Here is a 22,231-nt window from a genome sequence, read left to right as displayed (position 1 = left end):
TTTGAAATTCCAGATATTTAGGACGCTCGAAAGTTGATCAGAATACCTGTTCAAAAAATAAGGCCCTCCACTAAACCCTGTATCAAAATTTGAGGCCCTCCCCCAAATCGACGCTCAAAAAATCGCAACCCTCCCCCAAAACATTGCAGCTCTCCCCCAGTTAAATATTGAACCTTCCCTAACTGAGAAGTTTTACGAGTACAAACTAACGAGGACATTGAAAGGATTCACGCTGTACAAGAGGTTCACGTAAGGGGTCTGTCACGGCAACTCACCGAATGAGGCTGAGTTTCTCCTCGATGCTTTCCCAGCGGCTGCTATCCTCGCTATACTCAAGAAGCTCTGATAAGAAAATCATGAAATCAAGCAATGCTCCGAATTCATTTGTTGCAAACTGGACTGACCTTTAGCTAGTTTGACCTCCCCGATCCAGTCTCCCTCTTGGTAGTATTTCATTCGCAAGTTCTGTCCGGTAAAACAAAGTGGGTAAGTTTATAAAATAAACGATGGTATGAATTATGTAGAGTTTAAGGATTGACGGCAACAGATAGGGGGGGGGGGGGGGGGGGGTGGGGGCGGGGACTGACTGAAAACTTCAAATTAACCATACCATGAATTCATTTTGACACTCATGTTTGATAGATAATATCGAGTGCTTGTGAGTAAGCCCATGGAAGTGGGAACTGTGTTGAGGGAGGCGTGATAGGTCTTCTTGGTAGACAATGAATACTTCTCGGGATGCGACATTTCCAAAACGAGACACAATATGTTTAGCCTTGGGGAATGAATCGAAGGATGAGCGACAAAACAATGCTATGCAATAAAATCTACAAAATGTTCCACAAAGGACTTAGGCTGTGATCAAACGGAGAGTTGATATAGGAGTGATCATGTTTTTTTATTAATTCTCGTTCACGCGATCAAACAGTCAACTGTCATGTTGATTTGAACATGTTCAAAAATAACAAAGTCACGGTCAAACGACCATGAAAATCTGGACCCTCATCGGCTCTCATCAAATCTCAATTCTCATCTCCGTTTGTTAGAGGAATTAGAATAGAGACGAGATCTATGGAATCCCCTGGGGGGGGAGACTCCCATATTATAATGACGGGGATGCTCGAAGGAAATTTCATTTTTACCCCTAAAAGGTACCAACAAAATATAGACTTTTAAACTACTTTAGTTGCTGCAGATGACAAGTCATCAAGCACCCCCACCAGTTATGTTTACTAAATTATACTGTCATTCAGTATAATGAAAATATATTTCTTACAATACTTTGTCTACATTCTATATTTAGCAATTGTAGAACTCAGAACTGGAAAAGGGAAATTTACTTTTAGTTTTTTTTTAAATATCGAATAGCAGCTTGTTCTGACCCCTAAAAGATAACGTGTCACAAAAAAAAAAGGCCAGCGCTTGAGCTCGAACCCCCTAAAAAGTACCAAACCCGTGATTTTAACCCCTAAAAGGTACTACGAGCATCCCCGTCATCTCGGTATAGGGAGTTCCCCCCCCCACCGGGATGAGATCCATGCAATCAAATCTACAAAATGTTTCACACAAGACTTAGAGTAGAGACGAGATTTTACGAATCGATGCAATCAAACCTACAAAATGTTTCACACAAGACTTGGGGTAGAGACGAGATCTTACGAATCTAGCAAAGCGACTGTGCTCCAGCTTGGTGACTATCAGCACGCGATCAATGTCGTACTGGAGCTTGGCCATCTTCTTCGCCTCGGCGTACGTGTAGCTGAGCTGAGCGATCAGGATATTCAGCAAGATCACGACCACCATCGCCATGTACACAAGAATGATCAGCACAGACAACCACCTGGAAACGCATAGAGTTACACCTATATCTAGCGGTCACCTATTAAGAGGTTACCTTTAAACAACCACTAAGCCTTAACATATATATATATATATATATGGTCACAACAGTCTGAGCCCTCGTGACCTCCACAAGCAGGAAAGTGAATGCCCTTCGAGACCACTGCTATCAGGGAACTTCATGAGCCCTAGAGACCTCTGCTTAGCAGTGAACTCCATGAGTCCTCGAGACCTCTGCTAGCAGTGAACTCCATGAGTCCTCGAGACCTCTGCTAGCAGTGAACCCCATGAGTCCTCGAGACCTCTGCTAGCAGTGAACTCCATGACCCCTCGAGACCTCTGCTAGCAGTGAACTCCATGAGCTCTCGAGACCTCTGCTAACAGGGAACTCCATGAGCTCTCGAGACCTCTGCTAGCAGGGAACTCCATGAGTCCTCGAGACCTCTGCTAGCAGTGAACTCCATGAGCTCTCGAGACCTCTGCTAGCAGTGAACTCCATGAGCTCTCGAGACCTCTGCTAGCAGTGAACTCCATGAGCTCTCGAGACCTCTGCTAGCAGGGAACTCCATGAGTCCTCGAGACCTCTGCTAGCAGTGAACTCCATGAGTCCTCGAGACCTCTGCTAGCAGGGAACTCCATGAGCTCTCGAGACCTCTGCTAGCAGTGAACTCCATGAGCTCTCGAGACCTCTGCTAACAGGGAACTCCATGAGCTCTCGAGACCTCTGCTAACAGGGAACTCCATGAGCTCTCGAGACCTCTGCTAGCAGTGAACTCCATGAGCTCTCGAGACCTCTGCTAACAGGGAACTCCATGAGTCCTCGAGACCTCTGCTAGCAGTGAACCCCATGAGTCCTCGAGACCTCTGCTAGCAGTGAACTCCATGAGCTCTCGAGACCTCTGCTAGCAGTGAACTCCATGAGTCCTCGAGACCTCTGCTAGCAGTGAACTCCATGAGTCCTCGAGACCTCTGCTAGCAGTGAACCCCATGAGCCCTCGAGACCTCTGCTAGCAGTGAACCCCATGAGCCCTCGAGACCTCTGCTAGCAGTGAACTCCATGAGTCCTCGAGACCTCTGCTAGCAGTGAACCCCATGAGCCCTCGAGACCTCTGCTAGCAGTGAACCCTATGAGCCCTCGAGACCTCTGCTAGCAGTGAACTCCATGAGTCCTCGAGACCTCTGCTAGCAGTGAACCCCATGAGTCCTCGAGACCTCTGCTAGCAGTGAACTCCATGAGTCCTCGAGACCTCTGCTAGCAGTGAACTCCATGAGCTCTCGAGACCTCTGCTAGCAGTGAACTCCATGAGTCCTCGAGACCTCTGCTAGCAGTGAACTCCATGACCCCTCGAGACCTCTGCTAGCAGTGAACTCCATGAGCTCTCGAGACCTCTGCTAGCAGTGAACCCCATGAGCCCTCGAGACCTCTGCTAGCAGTGAACTCCATGAGTCCTCGAGACCTCTGCTAGCAGTGAACCCCATGAGCCCTCGAGACCTCTGCTAGCAGTGAACCCCATGAGCCCTCGAGACCTCTGCTAGCAGTGAACTCCATGAGTCCTCGAGACCTCTGCTAGCAGTGAACTCCATGAGTCCTCGAGACCTCTGCTAGCAGTGAACCCCATGAGCCCTCGAGACCTCTGCTAGCAGTGAACTCCATGAGTCCTCGAGACCTCTGCTAGCAGTGAACCCCATGAGCCCTCGAGACCTCTGCTAGCAGTGAACTCCATGAGTCCTCGAGACCTCTGCTAGCAGTGAACTCCATGAGTCCTCGAGACCTCTGCTAGCAGTGAACTCCATGAGCTCTCGAGACCTCTGCTAGCAGTGAACTCCATGAGTCCTCGAGACCTCTGCTAGCAGTGAACTCCATGAGTCCTCGAGACCTCTGCTAGCAGTGAACTCCATGAGCCCTCGAGACCTCTGCTAGCAGTGAACTCCATGAGCTCTCGAGACCTCTGCTAGCAGTGAACTCCATGAGTCCTCGAGACCTCTGCTAGCAGTGAACTCCATGAGTCCTCGAGACCTCTGCTAGCAGTGAACTCCATGACCCCTCGAGACCTCTGCTAGCAGTGAACTCCATGAGCTCTCGAGACCTCTGCTAGCAGTGAACCCCATGAGCCCTCGAGACCTCTGCTAGCAGTGAACTCCATGAGCTCTCGAGACCTCTGCTAGCAGTGAACTCCATGAGTCCTCGAGACCTCTGCTAGCAGTGAACTCCATGAGCCCTCGAGACCTCTGCTAGCAGTGAACTCCATGAGTCCTCGAGACCTCTGCTAGCAGTGAACCCCATGAGCCCTCGAGACCTCTGCTAGCAGTGAACCCCATGAGCCCTCGAGACCTCTGCTAGCAGTGAACTCCATGAGTCCTCGAGACCTCTGCTAGCAGTGAACTCCATGAGTCCTCGAGACCTCTGCTAGCAGTGAACCCCATGAGCCCTCGAGACCTCTGCTAGCAGTGAACTCCATGAGTCCTCGAGACCTCTGCTAGCAGTGAACCCCATGAGCCCTCGAGACCTCTGCTAGCAGTGAACTCCATGAGTCCTCGAGACCTCTGCTAGCAGTGAACTCCATGAGTCCTCGAGACCTCTGCTAGCAGTGAACTCCATGAGCTCTCGAGACCTCTGCTAGCAGTGAACTCCATGAGCTCTCGAGACCTCTGCTAGCAGTGAACTCCATGAGTCCTCGAGACCTCTGCTGGCAGTGAACTCCATGAGTCCTCGAGACCTCTGCTAGCAGTGAACTCCATGAGCCCTCGAGACCTCTGCTAGCAGTGAACTCCATGAGTCCTCGAGACCTCTGCTAGCAGTGAACCCCATGAGCCCTCGAGACCTCTGCTAGCAGTGAACTCCATGAGCTCTCGAGACCTCTGCTAGCAGTGAACTCCATGAGTCCTCGAGACCTCTGCTAGCAGTGAACTCCATGACCCCTCGAGACCTCTGCTAGCAGTGAACTCCATGAGTCCTCGAGACCTCTGCTAGCAGTGAACTCCATGAGTCCTCGAGACCTCTGCTAGCAGTGAACCCCATGAGCCCTCGAGACCTCTGCTAGCAGTGAACTCCATGAGTCCTCGAGACCTCTGCTAGCAGTGAACCCCATGAGCCCTCGAGACCTCTGCTAGCAGTGAACTCCATGAGTCCTCGAGACCTCTGCTAGCAGTGAACTCCATGAGTCCTCGAGACCTCTGCTAGCAGTGAACTCCATGAGTCCTCGAGACCTCTGCTAGCAGTGAACTCCATGAGTCCTCGAGACCTCTGCTAGCAGTGAACTCCATGAGCCCTCGAGACCTCTGCTAGCAGTGAACTCCATGAGTCCTCGAGACCTCTGCTAGCAGTGAACTCCATGAGCTCTCGAGACCTCTGCTAGCAGTGAACTCCATGAGTCCTCGAGACCTCTGCTAGCAGTGAACTCCATGAGTCCTCGAGACCTCTGCTAGCAGTGAACTCCATGAGCTCTCGAGACCTCTGCTAGCAGGGAACTCCATGAGCTCTCGAGACCTCTGCTAGCAGTGAACTCCATGAGTCCTCGAGACCTCTGCTAGCAGTGAATTCCATGAGCTCTCGAGACCTCTGCTAGCAGTGAACTCCATGAGTCCTCGAGACCTCTGCTAGCAGTGAACTCCATGAGTCCTCGAGACCTCTGCTAGCAGTGAACTCCATGAGCCCTCGAGACCTCTGCTAGCAGTAAACTCCATGAGCCCTCGTGTCCTCTGCTAGCAGGAAACTCCATAAGCCCTCCAGACCTCGGCTAGCAGGAAACTCCATGAGTCCTCGAGACCTCTGCTAGCAGGGAACTCCATGAGCTCTCGAGACCTCTGCTAGCAGTGAACTCCATGAGCCCTCGAGACCTCTGCTAGCAGTGAACTCCATGAGTCCTCGAGACCACTGCTATCAGGGAACTTCATGAGCCCTAGAGACCTCTGCTAGCAGGGAACTCCATGAGCCCTCGAGACCTCTGCTAGCAGGGAACTCCATGAGTCCTCGAGACCTCTGCTAGCAGGGAACTCCATGAGTCCTCGAGACCTCTGCTAGCAGTGAACTCCATGAGCTCTCGAGACCTCTGCTAGCAGTGAACTCCATGAGTCCTCGAGACCTCTGCTAGCAGTGAACCCCATGAGTCCTCGAGACCTCTGCTAGCAGTGAACTCCATGAGTCCTCGAGACCTCTGCTAGCAGTGAACCCCATGAGCCCTCGAGACCTCTGCTAGCAGTGAACTCCATGAGTCCTCGAGACCTCTGCTAGCAGTGAACTCCATGAGTCCTCGAGACCTCTGCTAGCAGGGAACTCCATGAGCTCTCGAGACCTCTACTAGCAGTGAACTCCATGAGCCCTCGAGACCTCTGCTAGCAGGGAACTCCATGACCCCTCGAGACCTCTGCTAGCAGGAAACTCCATGAGCCCTCGAGACCTCTGCTAGCAGTGAACTCTATGAGTCCTCGAGACCTCTGCTTAGCAGTAAACTCCATGAGTCCTCGAGACCACTGCTATCAGGGAACTTCATGAGCCCTAGAGACCTCTGCTTAGCAGTGAACTCCATGAGTCCTCGAGACCTCTGCTTAGCAGTAAACTCCATGAGTCCTCGAGACCTCTGCTAGCAGTGAACTCCATGAGTCCTTGAGACTTCTGCTAGCAGGGAACTCCATGAGTCCTTGAGACCTCTGCTAGCAGTAAACTCCATGAGTCCTCGAGTCCTCTGCTAGCAGTGAACTCCATGAGCTCTCGAGACCTCTGCTAGCAGTGAACTCCATGAGTCCTCGAGACCTCTGCTAACAGGGAACTCCATAAGCCCTTAGAAACTCTGTTCGCAAGGGATCTCTACGTAAAAGACTTACTTGAATTTAGAGTAGTCTTCATCTACTGGGTTCTGTTCGACGAGCGCACGTATCCCGACAAGCATCACGCTTGGAAAGCCACTAGGGGAAAAACAATTGAAATGAATACAACCTGAGACACTTTCTGTGAGCCTACGACATATAGGTTAACAGTTGTAGATGTGGAAATGCGGTCAGGTGGTAGTCAGGTTTACCTGAACAACGCTTGGGAGTTCATAGCGCTCAGTGAGATGTAGAGAGAACCGCAGAACCCCAGGAAGATGACAACGAAGACTGCCATGAAGCGAGTCATATCACGATAGACTATTTTAGCCAAAGTCTTGGTGTACAAGCCAGTGGTTCTACAAGGTAAAAAAAGCAGTTTAGTTCAGCTAGTGTGCTTGACTTGATGAGGGATGGAATGCGTCAATTAAAGGTATTCTCAATCGCTTTAAGTAGTTCGACCATCGACTTCTGGACAAAAACCTGGATAGAGGTAACCCCACCCACTCAACCCCTATCCATTTTTTTAAACAGCATCAACAGGTTTCTAGCGCGCTCGCCCCAGGCTCCTCTAGACTAGAAATCATAGTCCAGACCTGGGACTCTCTTTCCGCTCGTCATTCTGGCTCGCGTGCCAGAATGTCGAGTGCAAAGAGAGTCCCAGGTCTGGACTAAAGAAACCATTGATTGATATGATAACGACGACAATAAGATACGGGAACTTTCATCGTTTTCTGTGTGTTCTCTTGTTGTGTCAAAAACACTTTCATATTACTAACAAATCATTTATCGTCAAAACAGCAATTATTAAGTGGCAGTCTCCCTAAGAGCGGCCGGGTCAATTTCGCGTAAGAAATAAAGTAAGCGTTAAACTTTTTCCATCAAAAGAGTTTGGTCTAGAACTAATAAAAATGGAATAGCTACAACATGTCGAACAAGCCTCTGCTTGTTCGACATGTTGTAGCCCAGTGGAAAAATAGCATGTTTGGAGGGGTAAAATTGGCAGTTTTCACAGCTGCACTATACCAAAACTAAAATGAAACTTTGAACTTCCACTATATTGGCAGATTCCCTGTCCTATTCCGAATTATTTCTTCACGCGCTACAAGATTCCAAAGACCCCTATCTATCCTATATGAAATCTTTTTGTTTTGTTTACACCATCACTTTTGTTTACACCATCACATTTGATGGAAAAAGTTTAAGGCTTACTATTATTCTGCCGCGAAATTCGGACCCGGCCGCTCTTAGGGAGACTGCCACTTAATGTTTGAGTATAGTAGACGACAGATAGGAAGTTCCAGTCAATGCTTGTCGCTCTCTCACTGTTCCCCCGATACATGTGACAATCAGACAGGGCAAGGAAAACTACCTCTTATTGATTCACCTTGTAACACATGAGAACTTGAACACTCGGAGGAAGTTGAAGAGGAAGCCGATAGAAGCAACCGTCCATTGAACCTTGGTGTTTGCGAAGCGAAGAGGAATCACCAAGAATGTCAGAGTAAGACCAAGCCAGTCGAAATAGTTATATGGGTCACGGAAATATCGGTACAGTCCTTCCCTGAAAACCAAAAACGCAACTCATACACGCTCCTATCTACTGTACTGCCGCAAGGGCAAATAACGTGCGCAGCAAGCACAAGGGGTAAAACTTGTGAGCTAGCTGTCCGCGCGCGAGCTGGTGAAGGGAAAAGGGGAAATGAAAACAGGGGATCTGCTGTAAGCGACCATTCAATATTGTTTACCCCAAGACATGCGCCCTTATTTTCCCTTTTTCCCAGTCCCTTACGCTTGCTACGCAGGCTAAACGAAAGCTACCGTCTTTGTGTAGCCTGATTTATCAGACCCCGTTCGCCGCATTTCAAACACAAATTGTTTGGATAAATAATGGTAGCCTTTGAGGTAAATTATCATTGCGCGAAAACGCAGAAGTGGAACCCCGCATGGCTTGAATTTCTCACTCAAAGTCGCATGATCAGTTAGTGCAAGTCGACTAATGCCCCTCCCCCCCCCTCCTAATGAGGTCTTACTTGTCAGCTTGCAAACACTCGGCATAGAAGTAGACCATAACCAGGATAACGGTAGCAATCTCACAGAAAGCACGCATGCCGTCTGCTTTGCCGTCGTACTTGAGGGGATCGGGTCTCGACGAGCCGTAGATCAGAGCAAACGACATCACGAAAAGGAAGAAGAGATAGAACGAAGCTTGCAGCCTAAGGAGAGTAATATCAAATAAAAGGTTGAAAAATGCACACATTATTTGCCAATGCGTAAAATATAATAGCAAGGGAATTAAAACGTGCAAAATACAATGCTAATATTTCTACATAGCGGTACAGCGGAACCGTCTACTAACCGGACTTCGAGCGTTCGAGAAACGTCCCCCCCCCCCCCCCCCCCCCCCCCCCCCCCCCCTCCACCGTTTCCAGGTTGTAGCCCAGGCTCTTGGGGCTGCTCTAGCGCAAATCGCTTTAACGTGTAAATCATAGACAACTACAAGTACTACATCAAGTTGGAATGAATTTATTACATTTTTTTGGAAGAATACTTGCACAAAGTAACACATATGTTCCCTCTATTAACGGTCAATGAGCCGGTCGGTTCAAATTACTCATTGACAGAGCCTGGGCATGTGAAATAGCTTGCGTTCGACATTGAAGAGAGAGAGACAAAGATATATAATATGTAATAGCTTAGAGGATAGGACACGTACCCAAACCACCAATGTGCGAATCGACGCCATTTTGTCATAACAAGCATGCGTACCACAGGGTGCTGAATGGCTTCCTGATGTAAAAAAAAGATATATACTGTATAACCAAACGGCATGGATAAGCCTTGAACGTATCTGTTTACTATTCTAGGACGCGATAGCTTGATCGCAACGGAGAGACCAGTGTTGGTATATCAGAAGCATTTCTATATTTTTGGAATAAACCTTTAGGACTTAATTGAAATATTTATCAAAACCTTATAAATAAGGTTACATAAACGACGTATGCTCCTGATGTTGGTAGCGCGAATAAAAAAAGCAATTTAAATTGAAGTGTAAAAATTATCTATCATGGTAACATTTCTAATTCCGTTTCTTATTCAAGATTGATTTATTTAAAAGATAAAAATCTTAGAATAAAATCTTATTTCATATTTTACAAATACAGCGGCCGAGTAACAAGCCGCTAACAATAACTCATACCAAAGTAATATAAAGCTAAATTTGCCCTACGCATGACGTGATAGCCCTTATAGCTCAGTGGTTAGAGCACTGGTCTAGTAAACCAGGGGTCGAGAGTTCGAGTCTCTCTAAGGGCTAAAATTCAATTTTTTTTTCTTCACTTATTTGTTGCAAATCTTTTTTCTTTGCAATTCTCGATTTTTTTTTACGCGCTGGGAGGCAAGAAATAGCCAATTAAGCTTATTTCCGAACAATACCTTATTGTTGCTGTCTGCAAGGTAGTGTAAATTCGATTTCGCCTTGACTGTGAAGTTCTTATTAATTTTGCCGTTGATTTTGGGCACTCTTCCACACTCATCAGAGTCAAGGAGATGGTAGAAGAAGTGATAATTCATCGGGTCGTCAGGGACACTACTCCAAGCCATGTCGATACCTCTTTCTTCTTGATCCGAGTTGTATCGATCTTTTTTCCTCGGAAGGTATGGCCAGTGAGGGCTAATTAGACGATCCAAAACGGCCACAACTGTTCTCTGGTATTTGTCGATATTTGGAAAGCAGAAATCATAAAATAAGTAAGTATTTGAAAAACTACGTTTTCTTTACACACGCTTCAAAGAGAAAATATTTTTCCAATGCGGGTTTCCTGTGGAAAAGATAGTGAAAACGTACAAAACGTAGCTGATTGTGAGGATCTACAACGAAGCCTCTAAGTTTAAAAAAATTTATAATACGAAATAAAATAGGTGGTAATTGCCGAATGCAAGCTTGCTGTACAAACCAAATGCGCAAGGAATAGAGAAGATGATTTACCTGTTCGCATAGCGTTTTTTTTTTTTTTGCGCGAATAATAATACACTAATACAAAGCTCTTCCCTCGTTAAATTTTCCTTACCTTCATATGAGGGTGCCTGATGTATTCTCCGAAACTGAAACGGGCTTTTTCATCGCCTCCTTTGCACAGAAACAAATCATGAACCCTGAAATAACAGATTCAAATAACACGGGTTGAAAATGCGTGGGTCTTAGTTAAATTTGATTTGTTCTCATACCATTCATGCCTCATGTGACCAATCAAATACGCGGCAGTCTCGTCGTTAAACTCTATCAGCGCCACCTCCACGGGTAACAGCTCACGACAATCGTCATACTCCTCTGTAGGCATGTACAATAAGCCTGGGTAGTGATCGACTATTGTCTTGGCAACATGGGCAAAGTTACGCTCGGCAGCAAGATGTAGTATAGTCGGCCTGCGCTGGTCGTCGTCCTCATCCACCCGGAAAAATTTATAATGCTCTTCAGGTGGCTGTGAATCAGTGCCATTCTTATCTTTGTCTAAGATGATCTCTGTGAAGCGATCAATCTGAAATGGGAAACAAACTTTTAGTGGGTGAGTCAAGGTGAGACTACCAAGGAAACAATTACAGGTACCCCCCCCTTCATTAAATCAAGAACAAAATTCGGGTCTTGGATGGATAGGATTTGTTTAGAACCGGTGCAAATAAGTCACCTATGTCATATGGATAACGTAAAATATTTGAAACTATCTTTTATAGTTGAGGGGGTATGTGCCTAATTTTTAGGGGGGGGGGGGGTTTGGTGGGGGGGGGGGGGGGCTTGGTATGAGGTCAAACACCTGTTGTTTCTTTTATTTGTATGCTTTCAAAGGGGGTGGGGGGGTGGGGTGGGGGAGAAGTTGCAACTGTGTATCTTTTGGTCAAGGGAATGGGGGTGGAGGAGTTCATCCTAAGAAATACCTTAGCACTTAAGCAGTGCAGGGAAGGGTTACATTTTGTTATTCCATTACTGAACATAAATGAGCAGGGGGGACAAATAGCAAAGGCCAGTGTATCATAATTAACAAAAAAAATATATGAATTTGGCTTTTGTTTTCATTTTTATCATTTTAAGAGTTTTTCTGAATATTTGTAGGCAGGTGCAAAGAAAATATACATGAAAAAGTACAAATAAGGCTATCTTAAAAAATATCCCAGAGCCCTAGGACTACTGAATGATCTTAGCACTTAATTGTGAAACCTTAAACACGAGGTTCCGCTATAAAAGGGAAAGCTCCTCCCACCCCCGGGCTCGAATTTGCAATTATAATTAGAACACTGCAACGCTAGCAGTCACAAATGATAAGCCTTCTGTAAAATTGCTTATCTCAGAGCCTCAGTCGGCTGGAATAAAACTATTTTTGCACAGGTAACAAGACAGTTGTGTTAAGAGATTGTTAAACTAGTTATTTGCTGTCCACTCACGTTTTCGGTGCAAATATTTAAATTTTGTGCTATCCATAATCTAGCGCACCTGCATGAATTATTCTCACGCTGTGATGAAAATGCTCGTATTTTAGAGCACACACAGCTTGGTATAGCATTATTTTATGATAGATAAAAACATTTTTTAAACCAGTTTTTTTAAACCATACAGTTTTGCCCCAATTTTGGTAACCAAAGGGGAAGGGAGAGGGAGAGGAAAGGAGCTCCAATAAACTCTCCCAAACAAGATCCCGTCACCTGATGTTCAAGGCTGGCTATGAGCTCAGGTTTGCCCTTATACTCCTCTTTCTGCGGCCAGTCACGTATCAGCACCTGCAGGGTTTGCTCTTTGTATTCCATGACAAGTCTGTCAGTACGGACCTCATCCATAGCCAAAGCCCAGGACAACCCTCCCTTGGCAAACACATCTTGGACCTGAATTTGCATGTAGGGCAATATGGCATAAGGCATCACAGGAAATGCAATCTTTTACTGTTAATGTAAGACTGTAAATACCCACAATAGCCATCACTAAAATACTTTTTTAGCTCAACATGATGGGATTATTCTTCTATGAAAAAAGATAAGCCTTATTTTGTTGCTTATACTTGTGTGCACTTTACTGTATGATGTTGTTCTTATTGCTGTAGCAGGCGCGTTCCCAGAATCAGCCAAAGGGGGGTTCACAGTCATAGGTATCATAAGAAAGCATAGCAATTGAAGATTCCGAGCACCCTGCGCACTGTGTATGCACCTGCTGTAGTTTGTTGAGGGGATGTTACCAACACACCAGATATCAAATGGTTGGTCCTTAAGACTACTTTAAAAATTAATTCTGACACTCTTTTAAGTGGAACTCTATTAACTCTGGGTTTTATTTACTCTCGAAAGAAGATAATCTTGTATGTGATGATGCAGGAAAACACCTTTGCTTTCATAGGCGGCAGCCAAGAAGGGCAGAGATACTACCCCTACACTTTCAGATCAGTGGCATGAAATTATCTCTAGTCCTAAAACTTTGTCTCTGAACATTGTCTTGAGGTTCACACCACCAACCCCTCTCTTCAAATTTCTAGGCCAGTCCTACTGCCCCTGGTTTTGCTTATTTTCAATGTGCAAAAATAGAGCTTGTAACTACACATTTTTGATAATGGAAACATTAATTCAGTATCGGCTTCTAGATACTATCATCGTATCAGGCTGTTCTACTAGCATCTTTTTTATCTTTAAAAGACGTCTGTTTACACTAAGAGTTGACTTAATCTTTCTGGGGCCAGCGACGTTGCCAGGATTTTTAACAGGAGGCATTTTCTCCTGTATTTTAGATAATGTTTCATACATTTACTGTATTTTTGGCTTCTAGAAGGGGGGCCTGGGCCACCCACCTGGCTACGCCCCTGGGGGCTTTGTAAGGAATATCAATATCATTTTGAAGAGAGGGGTGTATGCTGTGAAAATAGACAGCTATGATTAATAAATGAAGATGTATTTTGATATTTTTATGTTCAAAAGCATATTTTGTTGTGTGACCATGCTTTGCATGACCAACCACTCCAATTACAAGATTTTTATAATAACAAATACAAATAACAAAATAGCCCAGACATTATCGGTCGTTATCTTTTCACAACATTTGCCCAGTTGGTTTGAAGGGTCTGATTTTGACACGGAAACCTTGCAAAGAACAGTTCGAATTCACGGAATTCAAGAAAAATATTCAACTATATCATATTTTTTTTCTTGTTTTCATAATGATGAAATCTCAAGAGACTGGAACATTATTTATAAAATAGATTTGGTCGATACCTCTACTGATACCTTTACTGATTCCGAGAATTTGATCTGCCCCCTTGCAAATGCAGTTTTCATGTTACGAGAAATTGACGCTTGAGAGCGTGCAGTCATTCGGAACGCACGTGGAGTAGACAAAAAATGCTCAAAAATGATAAACAAATGAGCTTATCAAAGATCAATCAAAGAAATGTTCTGCGACTAATAAAACGTATTTTTGTCTATGACTTTCTTTCTTGAGAAATTGCATGTTCACTTCGACCAAGGAAGGATCAAAGCTTTAGATATATAAGCTTACATATATAAATAATAACAAGCTCAGAGATTCGCATTTCTGATTCTGAGCACATTCGAAATATATATTTGATTTTCTAACAAACCAACTACCTTATTCCAGAATTCCTCATCGAAAGGTTGTTCCAGAGAATCCCTTGCTCGAGCAACTTGACTTCTTTTTTGCTCTCTGGGCTGAGAGGGGTTAGTTGACAAGGGGATCACAGTGTAGTCTTTTGGCTTCGCCGCCATGTTTGTCTTCTCTCAAAACAACAGAACACTCCCTTACAACCGGAAGTAGTTGCCACATCAAAAAAAGCATTCACTTCCGGTAGCTAGCCTCGGCTACGGGCAGGCTACCGGTAGCCGGCAAAGTATGTGACTTCTACAAATTCTACAATTTGTTTAATTTGTTCTTTTTTATAAAAATATTTTCACAAATTTCTATAGATTATTTTGTATAAAGTTTAAACAATATACAATTAAGCAACATTAACCTATAAGCACACAAGAAGTATAATTCCGGTTCCGATCCGTAACCATAAAAAAAAACGTCTGTATCATTTATGCTTTTAAATTTTAGACTATTATTTATTGGATTCATACACACTAGCATCTTTTTTCACCCAACAAGCAAAATAGCCCACATTTCAGTTAGTAGCCATTATCGCTGCCACAAGAGAGTTCAACTTGGCCCCTGTAAAATCCTTCGCTTTCGCGTTATTTTCATCCTCCAAACCAAACACGAAATCCCTCTGATCTTGCTCACGCCTGTTAGAGCCTGACGGAGGCCATCCGGCGGGGAGTTCCTTTCCGAACGAGATCCCCATGACTTTGCCATGAAGATGGTCATTTTCGTCCACCAAATTATTTTTTCGAAGAGTATCCGCTATTTTCTGCACGTGTTCCGTAGAAAGTCGGATCAAAATCACATTATTCAGTTTTTCTAACCACGTAACACCCTGGAAATTCTCGCTCTTTTCAGCAATGTTGACTAGTTTGTCGATTTTAATGCTCCCTGGAGCGGCTTGAACCAAGGCATCGCGGAAATTTTTCACCGATTGAAGCTCCTCATTCGTCGAGGAGTTATGGACGAGAAGAATACGTCTTACTCCGTCTATTGACCTTTCATGACTTGATGTTTGATTCTGCGATTGAGCCTGAGAATTCGCTTTTTTCGAAGAGTCGTTTCCCATCTCCAAGTATGGCTTAGTCTGAAAGAAAAAACGAAGTGCCGTATAAGCGTGTGAAAAGAAAAATGTGAATGGCACGGATATCTCTTATTTCTGGTAAACGGTATTTATGAAATAGAGAAAGAAAGCCCTATCCTGACCTAGAAATCGAACCTTGAAGTAATGAGTACTCATTAGTGGCTAAAATTCCCTCTAAACTTGCGTATTATATCAACGACGTTTGGCTGTGAAAAGACTCCCGCGAAACACCTGTCCTCAAAACGCGCAATGCGCGCTCTTTCATTGGTCCATTCTATAACTAGCGATTCTGCGGTGAAAGTCAATTATATTAATATTAAAACAACGCTAAACAGAAAAAAAAAACATTTTATAACTCGTGAGACTGCAGCATTTAATTAAAATGTGCGCGATTTTTCGAGATGTCTTGTGAAAAGCTAATAATTTTTCTCACATTTAAGTTTTCTTCTGCGCTTCTGAATACAAGGAAAACAATGTAGGGAAAATATGACGATGACAAATACATTAAGCAACAACAAACTTAACGCAAAACTTAAAAAAGGAAAAAAAAGCTGCCATAATGGCCCACACATGGGCTATGGATTACAGAATACATACCATATTTCAGTAGATTTATCGTAAATTAGTTTTTCACGAGAGTCCTACATCAGTGGAGTAATCACAGTTTTCAACGTTACTAAACTCATGGCGAGGGTTCATTATCCGCTGAAACGTATGACCATATAAGTGCTAAGTGTCGTCACGCGCGAAAGAACGGAAGCTACCGTGCCCTCTTCAACCGGAAGCACGAGATCACCTTGGCCAAGCCGGAACAGACTCGCGTAACCCAGCGGTAAATCAGCTGACCTAGTGAAAATCCCCCTAGTGGAAATGCTAAAAACTAGGAAAATAACTATTTGGTGTTTGGATATAACGGCGTATTTTACTTTGCAAATAAAAGCAGAAAAAAAATCACTTGACTGGCTATTTGGTGGCGCGAACTATATTTTAGACTCCAAAATCCAAAAGAATCAAGAACATATAGTATAACAAAAAAAAATCGTAATGAAAAAAAAAATAGAACATATAATATAACAAAAAATATCGTAATAAAAAAAGAAAGCTAATATATTGTATATACTTTTGAACAAAGCTTTATCCTGCTCATTCTTACTCTAATACTTATAATCCTTGCACTTTATAATCCTTGCACTTTATACTTCACATTAAAGAACCATCAATCAATTCAGTCAGTTATTTTTCTGTGATTCTGTTACTCTAATCGTTGTTCAATTTTAAATTTTACGCTGCAACTAATAAGCTTCGCTGCTTCAATATCTCTCATACCATCCCCCCCCCCCTCCCCCATAACATTTTAAGCCAGTATTTTTAATTGGACACAAATAAGAAAGTATATCTTCCGATTTAGTTGTCCATGGTTGTTTCGTGTCTATAGGTTTATTAACTAAGAATGTTTACAAAAAAAAATCGTACTTGCAGTCCTGATAGAGAGACTAAAAAAAGAAATAGCCAAATAAGACCATTGCACACACGCTGTGACCCTTTAGACAAAGTACACAAACGAAACCGAATCTATGATGCGTGGAATGCGAGAATTGGAACAAACATCCACCCAAAAGTCTGAAAAGTACCTAGGCGACACCAACATATCACTGCATATGAGAACTATATATAAAGTGCCCTATGGGTTGGTCCCGTGTTTCCTTGGCTTGGATATTTAGAGTTATTAGACAAAGTTTAAACGCGTTTCTTATCATCTTAATCAGTCTTGTGATTTAGATTTACATATTGTGCCTTTAAAAACATTCTTAAAGAATTTTTCAGCTAATGCTTTAGTCCTTTTAGTGGGTAGCATCTCATTCTATATCATAATCACACCCCTAAAGAACTATCATCTGCGGGAAAAATCAAAACCATTGCAATACTCCCCTTATAATATGGTTCGCTGCGTATTGATCTGGTTGCCGGTTTAGAATATAAATCACTGTGCTAAATGATGATGGTTCAACCAGGGTAGAACGCATTACCTTCTTTGATGAACTGATACAGCGGTTTAGGAAGGCTGCAAGACAGGCACTTTGATTAAGTTTGTCCGAAATGCGGATTTTTCCTGTTTACAGCGGAGGGTTTATGCTGAGTGATGGTATGCGCAATATGCAAACATAGCAAACCTGCCTCGACTTGGGTCCCAATAACCACATTTGGCGCCAGCACTTTCTTGAGGGGGGGTCAGCGGTGTACCGTGCGATAAGCTCTACGCTATCATCTTTCAAAAACACAAAAGTTTTAATGATGATGTATCGTATTGCTATTGACTATTTATGGAAAATTTTGTTTTGACTAGCAGAGGATCCAAGTTGGCTTTACTGATCGTCATATCGTCGTCGTCACCAATAATATTATCATCATCATCGTCACGTCATTAAAAATTTCTATGAACATTATTTTCATCGACGATGCAGTTGTCATTGTCATCATTTTCATTGTCCTCGTTACTTTCTAACATATATCGTATAGAGCTAATTCTAACCATCATCACCATAACATAATTCATAATCATCTCTCCTAGTAACACGAACGTGTTAGGCATACGCAGCCTTTCACACTGTTCATCGCTGTACATCACAAAGATCAATGCATCCCATTCTATCCACCTTAAACCTATGAAATACGCAGGTTTTCATATCGATATCCCATGCACTCTCCTCTCCCACCCTATGATACACGCGGGTATTCATATCGATATCCCATGCACTCTACTCTCCCACCCTATGATATACGCGGGTATTCATATCGATATCCCATGCACTCTCTTCTTCCACCCTATGATACACGCGGGTATTCATATCGATATCCCATGCATTCTCCTCTCCCACCCTATGATATACGCGGGTATTCATATCGATATCCCATGCACTCTCCTCTCCCACCCTATGATATACGGGGGTATTCATATCGATATCTCATGCACTCTCTTCTCCCATCCTATGATATACGCGGGTTCACACATCGATATCCCATGCACTCTCCTCTCCCATCCTATGATATACGCGGGTATTCATATCGATATCCCATGCATTCTCCTCTCCCACCCTATGATACACGCGGGTATTCATATCGATATCCCATGCATTCTCCTCTCCCACCCTATGATACACGCGGGTATTCATATCGATATCCCATGCATTCTCCTCTCCCACCCTATAATACACGCGGGTATTCATATCGATATCTCATGCACTCTCTTCTCCCATCCTATGATACACGCGGGTTCACATATCGATATCCCATGCACTCTCCTCTCCCACCCTATGATATAAGCGGGTATTCATATCGATATCCCATGCACTCTCTTCTCCCATCCTATGATATACGCGGGTATTCATATCGATATCCCATGCACTCTCTTCTCCCATCCTATGATATACGCGGGTATTCATATCGATATCCCATGCATTCTCCTCTCCCACCCTATAATACACGCGGGTATTCATATCGATATCTCATGCACTCTCTTCTCCCATCCTATGATACACGCGGGTTCACATATCGATATCCCATGCACTCTCCTCTCCCACCCTATGATATACGCGGGTATTCATATCGATATCCCATGCACTCTCCTCTCCCACTCTATGATATACGCGGGTATTCATATCGATATCCCATGCACTCTCTTCTACCACCCTATGATATACGCGGGTATTCATATCGATATCCCATGCATTCTCCTCTCCCACCCTATGATACACGCGGGTATTCATATCGATATCCCATGCATTCTCCTCTCCCACCCTATGATACACGCGGGTATTCATATCGATATCCCATGCATTCTCCTCTCCCACCCTATAATACACGCGGGTATTCATATCGATATCTCATGCACTCTCTTCTCCCATCCTATGATACACGCGGGTTCACATATCGATATCCCATGCACTCTCCTCTCCCACCCTATGATACACGCGGGTATTCATATCGATATCCCATGCATTCTCCTCTCCCACCCTATGATACACGCGGGTATTCATATCGATATCCCATGCATTCTCCTCTCCCACCCTATAATACACGCGGGTATTCATATCGATATCTCATGCACTCTCTTCTCCCATCCTATGATACACGCGGGTTCACATATCGATATCCCATGCACTCTCCTCTCCCACCCTATGATATAAGCGGGTATTCATATCGATATCCCATGCACTCTCTTCTCCCATCCTATGATATACGCGGGTATTCATATCGATATCCCATGCACTCTCTTCTCCCATCCTATGATATACGCGGGTATTCATATCGATATCCCATGCATTCTCCTCTCCCACCCTATAATACACGCAGGTATTCATATCGATATCTCATGCACTCTCTTCTCCCATCCTATGATACACGCGGGTTCACATATCGATATCCCATGCACTCTCCTCTCCCACCCTATGATATACGCGGGTATTCATATCGATATCCCATGCACTCTCCTCTCCCACTCTATGATATACGCGGGTAATCATATCGATATCCCATGCACTCTCTTCTACCACCCTATGATATACGCGGGTATTCATATCGATATCCCATGCATTCTCCTCTCCCACCCTATGATACACGCGGGTATTCATATCGATATCCCATGCATTCTCCTCTCCCACCCTATGATACACGCGGGTATTCATATCGATATCCCATGCATTCTCCTCTCCCACCCTATAATACACGCGGGTATTCATATCGATATCTCATGCACTCTCTTCTCCCATCCTATGATACACGCGGGTTCACATATCGATATCCCATGCACTCTCCTCTCCCACCCTATGATATAAGCGGGTATTCATATCGATATCCCATGCACTCTCTTCTCCCATCCTATGATATACGCGGGTATTCATATCGATATCCCATGCACTCTCTTCTCCCATCCTATGATATACGCGGGTATTCATATCGATATCCCATGCATTCTCCTCTCCCACCCTATAATACACGCGGGTATTCATATCGATATCTCATGCACTCTTTTCTCCCATCCTATGATACACGCGGGTTCACATATCGATATCCCCATGCACTCTCCTCTCCCACCCTATGATATACGCGGGTATTCATATCGATATCCCATGCACTCTCTTCTACCACCCTATGATATACGCGGGTATTCATATCGATATCCCATGCACTCTCTTCTACCACCCTATGATATACGCGGGTATTCATATCGATATCCCATGCACTCTCTTCTCCCACCCTATGATATACGCGGGTATTCATATCGATATCCCATGCACTCTCTTCTCCCACCCTATGATACACGCAGGTATTCATATCGATATCCCATGCACTCTCTTCTCCCACCCTATGATATACGCGGGTATTCATATCGATATCCCATGCACTCTCCTCTCCCATCCTATGATATACGCGGGAATTCATATCGATATCCCATGCACTCTCTTCTCCCACCCTTTGATATACGCGGGTATTCATATCGATATCCCATGCACTCTCCTCTCACACCCTATGATATACGCGGGTATTCATATCGATATCCCATGCACTCTCCTCTCCCACCCTATGATATACGCGGGTATTCATATCGATATCTCATGCACTCTCCTCTCCCACCCTATGATATACGCGGGTATTCATATCGATATCCCATGCACTCTCCTCTCACACCCTATGATATACGCGGGTATTCATATCGATATCTCATGCATTCTCCTCTCCCACCCTATGATACACGCGGGTATTCATATCGATATCCCATGCATTCTCCTCTCCCACCCTATAATACACGCGGGTATTCATATCGATATCTCATGCACTCTCTTCTCCCATCCTATGATACACGCGGGTTCACATATCGATATCCCATGCACTCTCCTCTCCCACCCTATGATATAAGCGGGTATTCATATCGATATCCCATGCACTCTCTTCTCCCATCCTATGATATACGCGGGTATTCATATCGATATCCCATGCACTCTCTTCTCCCATCCTATGATATACGCGGGTATTCATATCGATATCCCATGCATTCTCCTCTCCCACCCTATAATACACGCGGGTATTCATATCGATATCTCATGCACTCTCTTCTCCCATCCTATGATACACGCGGGTTCACATATCGATATCCCATGCACTCTCCTCTCCCACCCTATGATATACGCGGGTATTCATATCGATATCCCATGCACTCTCCTCTCCCACTCTATGATATACGCGGGTATTCATATCGATATCCCATGCACTCTCTTCTACCACCCTATGATATACGCGGGTATTCATATCGATATCCCATGCATTCTCCTCTCCCACCCTATGATACACGCGGGTATTCATATCGATATCCCATGCATTCTCCTCTCCCACCCTATGATACACGCGGGTATTCATATCGATATCCCATGCATTCTCCTCTCCCACCCTATAATACACGCGGGTATTCATATCGATATCTCATGCACTCCCTTCTCCCATCCTATGATACACGCGGGTTCACATATCGATATCCCATGCACTCTCCTCTCCCACCCTATGATACACGCGGGTATTCATATCGATATCCCATGCATTCTCCTCTCCCACCCTATGATACACGCGGGTATTCATATCGATATCCCATGCATTCTCCTCTCCCACCCTATAATACACGCGGGTATTCATATCGATATCTCATGCACTCTCTTCTCCCATCCTATGATACACGCGGGTTCACATATCGATATCCCATGCACTCTCCTCTCCCACCCTATGATATAAGCGGGTATTCATATCGATATCCCATGCACTCTCTTCTCCCATCCTATGATATACGCGGGTATTCATATCGATATCCCATGCACTCTCTTCTCCCATCCTAT

At 44.6% G+C, this 22,231-nt stretch overlaps 2 protein-coding genes and 1 non-coding gene across 9 annotated transcripts in view; 1 reads left to right on the top strand and 2 right to left on the bottom strand.

Moving 5' to 3' along the window:
- LOC5510674 (transient receptor potential cation channel subfamily V member 5) overlaps positions 1-14,394 on the bottom strand; it is a 38,871-nt gene extending 24,477 nt beyond the window's left edge. Inside the window, exons 1-14 of one of the 5 annotated variants that reach the window (XM_032379820.2) lie at positions 14,257-14,394; positions 12,337-12,513; positions 10,870-11,180; positions 10,713-10,797; positions 10,078-10,350; positions 9,359-9,432; positions 8,676-8,858; positions 8,030-8,206; positions 6,855-7,001; positions 6,661-6,741; positions 1,618-1,840; positions 611-775; positions 405-465; positions 276-342 (exon numbers count right to left, since the gene is read on the bottom strand). In XM_032379820.2, coding sequence (XP_032235711.1) covers positions 276-342; positions 405-465; positions 611-775; positions 1,618-1,840; positions 6,661-6,741; positions 6,855-7,001; positions 8,030-8,206; positions 8,676-8,858; positions 9,359-9,432; positions 10,078-10,350; positions 10,713-10,797; positions 10,870-11,180; positions 12,337-12,513; positions 14,257-14,394 — 2,162 coding nt within the window. Of the gene's footprint in view, positions 1-271; positions 343-404; positions 466-610; positions 776-1,617; positions 1,841-6,660; positions 6,742-6,854; positions 7,002-8,029; positions 8,207-8,675; positions 8,859-9,358; positions 9,433-10,077; positions 10,351-10,712; positions 10,798-10,869; positions 11,181-12,336; positions 12,514-14,256 lie in introns of those variants that run through there. The other 4 variants (XM_048724399.1, XM_032379822.2, XM_032379823.2 and 1 more) reach the window with 4 other exon arrangements.
- On the top strand, positions 9,885-9,957 carry Trnat-agu. Its single transcript has one exon. It is a non-coding gene; the product is annotated as a tRNA-Thr (tRNA).
- A 136-nt stretch (positions 14,395-14,530) lies between the features above and the next one.
- On the bottom strand, positions 14,531-17,531 carry LOC116617264. 3 transcript variants are annotated; one of them, XM_032379827.2, is made up of 2 exons: positions 17,381-17,531; positions 14,531-15,356 (listed from the first exon to the last, which is right to left on the bottom strand). In XM_032379827.2, exon 2 carries the CDS (start codon positions 15,336-15,338, stop codon positions 14,793-14,795), a length of 546 nt encoding a protein of 181 aa, XP_032235718.1. In that variant the 5' UTR covers positions 15,339-15,356; positions 17,381-17,531; the 3' UTR covers positions 14,531-14,792. The 3 variants fall into 3 exon arrangements, with proteins under 3 accessions (XP_032235718.1, XP_032235716.1, XP_032235717.1); XM_032379825.2 differs by lacking the exon at positions 17,381-17,531 and adding an exon at positions 15,951-16,325; XM_032379826.2 differs by lacking the exon at positions 17,381-17,531 and adding an exon at positions 15,476-15,656.
- Positions 17,532-22,231: the final 4,700 nt, after the last annotated feature.

The sequence above is a fragment of the Nematostella vectensis genome, chromosome 1 (genome assembly GCF_932526225.1).
Source record: "Nematostella vectensis chromosome 1, jaNemVect1.1, whole genome shotgun sequence".
NCBI classification, from domain to species: domain Eukaryota; kingdom Metazoa; phylum Cnidaria; class Anthozoa; order Actiniaria; family Edwardsiidae; genus Nematostella; species Nematostella vectensis.
Note: the sequence above shows the minus strand (reverse complement) of the source record. Positions and strands in the feature narration are given on the sequence as shown.